General features: G+C 38.1%; 3 protein-coding genes across 4 annotated transcripts in view; 2 read left to right on the forward strand and 1 right to left on the reverse strand.

Moving 5' to 3' along the window:
* On the forward strand, window positions 13-1,099 carry LOC104715710 (cysteine--tRNA ligase 2, cytoplasmic-like). Of its 2 annotated transcripts, none has more exons than XM_019229352.1 (2): window positions 13-287; window positions 384-1,099. In XM_019229352.1, exons 1-2 carry the CDS (start codon window positions 45-47, stop codon window positions 1,008-1,010), a joined length of 870 nt encoding a protein of 289 aa, XP_019084897.1. In that variant the 5' UTR covers window positions 13-44; the 3' UTR covers window positions 1,011-1,099. The 2 variants fall into 2 exon arrangements, with proteins under 2 accessions (XP_019084897.1, XP_010431396.1); XM_010433094.2 differs by having other exon boundaries at window positions 13-245.
* LOC104712293 (alpha-galactosidase 3) lies at window positions 1,425-4,437 on the forward strand. The gene is made up of 14 exons (XM_010429147.2): window positions 1,425-1,735; window positions 1,883-1,941; window positions 2,066-2,122; window positions 2,208-2,242; window positions 2,429-2,532; window positions 2,637-2,709; window positions 2,871-2,929; window positions 3,024-3,089; window positions 3,170-3,253; window positions 3,408-3,472; window positions 3,554-3,636; window positions 3,714-3,804; window positions 3,906-3,964; window positions 4,058-4,437. Exons 1-14 carry the CDS (start codon window positions 1,512-1,514, stop codon window positions 4,307-4,309), a joined length of 1,311 nt encoding a protein of 436 aa, XP_010427449.1. The 5' UTR covers window positions 1,425-1,511; the 3' UTR covers window positions 4,310-4,437.
* Window positions 4,510-5,873, reverse strand: part of LOC104715711 — a 4,126-nt gene continuing 2,762 nt past the window's right edge. The window contains exons 7-9 of the mRNA XM_010433095.2: window positions 5,763-5,870; window positions 5,172-5,662; window positions 4,510-5,079 (exon numbers count right to left, since the gene is read on the reverse strand). Coding sequence (XP_010431397.1) covers window positions 4,717-5,079; window positions 5,172-5,662; window positions 5,763-5,870 — 962 coding nt within the window. The 3' untranslated portion in view covers window positions 4,510-4,716. The remainder of the gene's footprint in view (window positions 5,080-5,171; window positions 5,663-5,762; window positions 5,871-5,873) is intronic.

Below are 5,873 nucleotides of genomic sequence, written 5' to 3' on the forward strand. Positions count from 1 at the left end.
CTGAGTCATGAAACTAGAGCAATTGAAGTTTATGCTTGAAATTTATGCAGGCTGCAAAAACTGGTGAACCAAGTTGGGAGAGCCCTTGGGGTCCAGGAAGACCAGGATGGCACATTGAGTGCAGCGCCATGAGTGCTCATTACCTGTCTCCGAGATTTGATATTCATGGTGGTGGTGCAGACCTGAAATTCCCGCACCATGAGAATGAGATTGCACAGACATGTGCTGCTTGTGAAGATAGTGGTGTGAGTTATTGGTTACATAATGGACATGTAACCAACAACAATGTGAAGATGGGGAAATCTCTGAACAACTTTTATACGATCAGAGAAATGGTTTGAATGTTTCTATAACTCTAACCCTGTAATCTTTTGTTTATTCAGACGTTAGAAGACCTTGTCAAAGCTCTGTCGCCATATCGAGAAGAAATGAGTGAAGGTGTTGGAAAGGCTGTACAGACTGCAGAAGCCAAAGACATTATAAAGAAAGTGAAGAGTGAGTTTGAAACAAAAATGTCAAACGACTTGAACACTGCACATATACTCACGGGTGCTTTCCAAGATGCAATGAGATTCATAAACGTTTCAATCACCAAGCTCAAGAAGATGCAGAAGAAGCAGCGGATGTCACTGGTCGTGTCACTGGTGGAGGTTGAGAAAGCAGTCAGAGAAGTTCTTGATGTGCTTGGTTTGCTCACAACTGTAAGCTACGCCGAATTTTTGAAAGAGATGAAACAAAAGGCATTAACAAGAGCAGAAATGGGAGAAGAGGAGGTCTTGCGGAAGATTGAAGAAAGGAAAATGGCACGGAAGAATAAAGAGTTTAAGAGAAGTGATAAGATCAGAGAGTCGTTGGCAGTTAAAGGGATCTATCTGGAGGATACACTTGGAGGAACTGTCTGGAGACCCGCCACCCCTTTGATTTTGAAGCCTAAATTCGGTTTAGGCAAGATCGCCTTGATTTTTGCTATCATGTTTATTTTCGTTGGCTTGTTCTTCTATAGTCGTTGAAACTCATTTCATCATTTGCTTTAGAGTTTAGACTGTGTTGGACATATATATAGGTAAATCCCAAATATGATGAAATTACTTGAGATAAACTTTGTACCACACACACAAACCATGTTCTGAAATCGTGTGGTAGTCTTACTAACTTTTTAAACATTCAGTAACCATCAGAAAACGTGGTAACTAAAAATATTGGATCACCACATAAATTCTTTAATCGTTTTTATATGTAAACACATTTTGTTAAAAACGTTGGTTAATTAAATCTAATACAGATACAGTAAATGGCTTATAACTCAAGAGCAATTCGTATGTAACACTCAAACTAAATGGGACAAGATTAAATTACATTTTTTAATATAAATTTAACTAATGAAAACGATATAATATGATGATTCATAAGCATATTCTGGAACTAGTTATTATACTTAATCAAACTCTTTTGGAGTTGGAGATATCGATACGACTCCATATATCTAGTTAGCCATTTTCGTGTCTTGACTAATGGCGATTGTCAAGAAGATGAAAGATTTAGTCTTGTTCCTCGTTGGGCTCTTTTCTTTGTCTGTTTTGGTCTCTCAGTCGATCGCAGGGAGAGTCAAAGCTCCGTTGTTGCAGAGCAATACTGGTGGGTTGGTCTTCAGCAAATCATTCAATTCGATCTATGATACGTCTATGTACGGACGCTTGCAGCTCAACAACGGTCTCGCTCGAACTCCACAAATGGGGTAGGTTCAAGTAAAGTAATTAGCTTTTTGGATTGAATCTGTTTCTGCTTAAAATGTGAAAGGAACAATTTTTATGTCTCAATTTGTTATAAAGTTTGGAAATTTTTGAATTCTGTCTTATTGGAATTGTGCTTTGTTAATGGACAGATGGAATAGCTGGAATTTCTTTGCTTGCAATATCAATGAAACGGTCATTAAGGAAACTGGTAAAAGCTTTCTTTTGTTTGATAGCTTCTAATAAAAAGGCTACTCACATGTTTCATCTTTCTTTTTTGAAAAATTCTATTGTTCATTTTGTGTTGCTGATATTGTACTTACTATAATTAACAGCTGATGCTTTGGTCTCCTCTGGCTTGGCTGATTTAGGATACATACATGTCAATATTGGTATTTGTACCTTTGGACCTGTCTCTCTCTATCTGAGATTAAAGCTTACTGCTTTAACGTTTCACAAGTTATTTTTTTGTTGCAGATGATTGTTGGTCCAATTTGTTACGCGATTCAAAGGTAAGGTTACTTGTATTATTACTTCAGTAGAATTTGCTGGTCTAACTTTTGTGGTTAATTTCTCCTTTTTATGCTCGAAAATACTATCTGTAGTGAGCTCATGTCCTGAAGTGATTTTCACTGTGACTTTATAAATCACATTAGACGTTAGATGCTTATTGCTTACGTTTTTGTTTTGTAAATCAGGGTCAATTGGTTCCTCATCCGGAAACCTTCCCATCAGGAATCAAGCTTCTTGCTGATTATGTTCATTCAAAAGGTCTTAAACTTGGTATATATTCTGATGCTGGGTAGGTTATTATTCATGTCCCTCTTTTTGTGTGTTATATAAGCTCGATGAAATTATATGATGTGGTCTTCTCATGTTTCTGTTCTGAATATTTCCTTCTTTCAGCGTTTTCACGTGTCAAGTTCGTCCTGGATCCCTTTTCCATGAAGTGGATGATGCAGACATTTTTGCTTCTTGGGTTAGTTTTCAGCCAATGTCGTTCAAACTTTCAGTTGTCAATGAGCTATTTAAGTTAACCATGTTGAGATATTGTATCCCTAGTTACATACAAGATCACAGTGTATTTGATATTTGGTGGTATATTTGTTTTGGTTTCTCATTGGTACACTTGATTTCCAGGGTGTGGATTATCTGAAATATGACAACTGTTTCAACCTGGGAATAAAACCAATCAAAAGGTTTGATCTTTTATGATTTGATATGGTACCATGTATCCATGAAATCTTTTTGGTATAAGTTTTTGAATGACTTGATGTGGTTTATGGTTTCCAGATACCCTCCCATGCGTGATGCTCTAAACGCGACTGGTCGCTCAATCTTTTATTCGCTTTGTGAATGGTACATATTCAAACTGTCTTCACACAGGGTGGTTTAAATTAGTACCATTTATTTGACCTTCTTTTTTTTTGCGTATGCAGGGGTGATGATGATCCTGCCTTGTGGGCAAAAGAAGTTGGAAACAGTTGGCGCACAACTGAGGACATCAATGATACATGGGCAAGGTGAAATCTCTTTGCATTAGATAAATCTCGTGTTTCATTTGCTTTTAATGAAGATCTTGTCATTTGAGTAGTATGATCATTGATTTGCGTGGAGAGGGATTGGTTCGTTTAAATCATGATCTCATTGCTTTACTTTCTTATATGTTTATGAAAGTATGACTACAATTGCTGATTTGAATAACAAGTGGGCTGCTTATGCTGGACCCGGTGGTTGGAATGGTAAGCAGTCATTTTAAATGTTCTGCTATAGTAAGAACTAGTACACTGAAGTATTGATCACAATTGTTCCCATTGCCTTAGATCCGGATATGTTGGAAGTAGGGAATGGAGGGATGACATATGAGGAGTATCGAGGTCATTTTAGCATTTGGGCTTTGATGAAAGTGTGTAACTAATTTCATGGCTTCTTCATTTTCGTTGATGTCCTCGACTTCATCTCATCCTTGTAGCACTATTGCAGGCACCACTTTTGATTGGTTGTGATGTAAGAAACATGACCGCGGAAACTTTTGAGATTTTGAGCAATAAGGAAGTTATCGCTGTTAACCAAGGTGAATACTAATATTTATTGACTTGTTAGCTTCACTATATACATGATTGTCCACATATTCATTGGCAAAGAACGAGAATCTGAGAACATTTCTGGTTGCAGACCCACTTGGTGTTCAAGGAAGGAAAATTCAAGCCAATGGAGATGATAATTGTCAGCAGGTTTGAATTGGGAGCCACAGAATTATCAGACTCATAGAAAAACCAGAAACACAAACTTGAGGACTCAAATTTGTGATAACTGTTTCATCGCAGGTGTGGTCAGGACCTTTAACTGGTGACCGTATGGTAATCGCTCTCTGGAACCGTTGCTCTGAGCCTGCAACCATTACAGCATCATGGGATCTAATCGGTCTTGAATCTACGATTAGCGTCTCAGTAAGGGACTTGTGGCAGCACAAAGATGTAACAGATAATGCTTCTGTTTCGTTTGAAGCACAAGTAGACGCACACGACTGTCATATGTACGTTCTCACTCCCCAGACAGAATCACACTCTGATGTATAGTTCTTTGTTGTGAGGCATTCATATCTCAAAGATTGCCTTGTGTTTCTGTATACTTGTGCATCATGTAATACGTAAAAAGTATTTTTACTCAAGACAACTTTCATAGTGAATAAATTGATGTTACTCTCTCTGCAAATTGGCACAAGAAGAAAGTAATATTCAGGAGATCTGAAGGAAATTGATTCCAAACAAAAGACAAAAAGCCAAAAACAACTGCTAATCTATACCACTCTTGTATGTTCTGTCCTAACAACAATGAAAAAGAGATCTCTAATGAAACATTGGTCAACAGCATAATCAAGTTTCTGTTAATCTGTTGAATATAGAGTTTGTCCATGTGGTTAAGAGGACCTAGCACTCCTGAACATTAAGATATCAACCAAAGATTTGGTCACAATCTCTAAAAGTCAAGAACCGTTCATGGTTTCCGAGGATCTGCTGTTCTCTTCTTTGCAATTTTCCAGTACCAATGTGCTTGAAGATATAGCATCTACTAGGTTTTCTGGTGGTAGAGATTGGCAATTTTCATCTATCTCCGGATTCACACATCTTGGAGATTTGAGCACAGGCTGATCTGGGTCGGTACAAGCCTCTGGTCTCACACATTCTTCTCCTTTGTTACCGGTACAAGAAGTAGACACTTCACCAGAAAGAACGCAGCAACTACTGGCTTTCTCATCATCTATTGCCTCAGCGGAAGTTTTTAAATGATGCGCCGATGTGTTTCTCCTACTCGAGTCTCTAAACCTGTCAGAGTATAACTGTCGACTCTGCAACAACCAGTGAGCAAAGCAATTCAAAAGCTTGCAGCAACAATTCAAATTTTAAGCTAAAAAGTCGGTCAGTGAGGTTAATCGCATACCATGTCAGGAATGTACGTGCCGGTTCCTCTCCTCTTTCTCATGTTTTGACAGCCATTAGTTAAAGAGTGCAGAGGAAAAGGCTGCACTGAGGTTGATACATTGAGACCTCTCAGATAAAACTCGTTCTTTCGACAACTCACAAGGTCACGAACGATATCCCAACCACTCTGGTCCTTAACATGAGAATTCACCGGGATATAGCTATGCTGAAATGTTCCAGGTATGCTATAGCCATGATACATTTGCCCATACACAAGTCTTTCAAAGTAACCTTCGAAATCTCCACTAAGTTCAGATAATTCTGATCTTCCAGTACCAAACGCAGTAACGGGATCATTTACATCTTGCCTTTGACCCTTACCATTCCTCTCCAAAGAGTTACGAAAGAATCTCTCCAGTCTCCATCCCATGCTTTCACCAGGTAGTGAAAGAACATCTCTGAGCTTTCGAGCTCCATGTGTAAAAGCATGTCTTAATCGTTGGACATTTCCTAACAAAATATTTTTAAGAAAATGAACTTTTTGACAACTGCTATATTTAAGAATATGAACATTTTGACAAACGGTATATTGGTTACGTCAAAAAATTACCTTGTGTAACACTTTTTCCAAGGTTGTTGCTGTGCTTTAGAGGATCAACTATATTGAGAGGTTTGATAGGAAATTCAAGACCATTCCCTTCAACAGCTTTAGTTGAAGCAG

The sequence above is a fragment of the Camelina sativa genome, chromosome 9 (genome assembly GCF_000633955.1).
Source record: "Camelina sativa cultivar DH55 chromosome 9, Cs, whole genome shotgun sequence".
Lineage (NCBI taxonomy): Eukaryota > Viridiplantae > Streptophyta > Magnoliopsida > Brassicales > Brassicaceae > Camelina > Camelina sativa.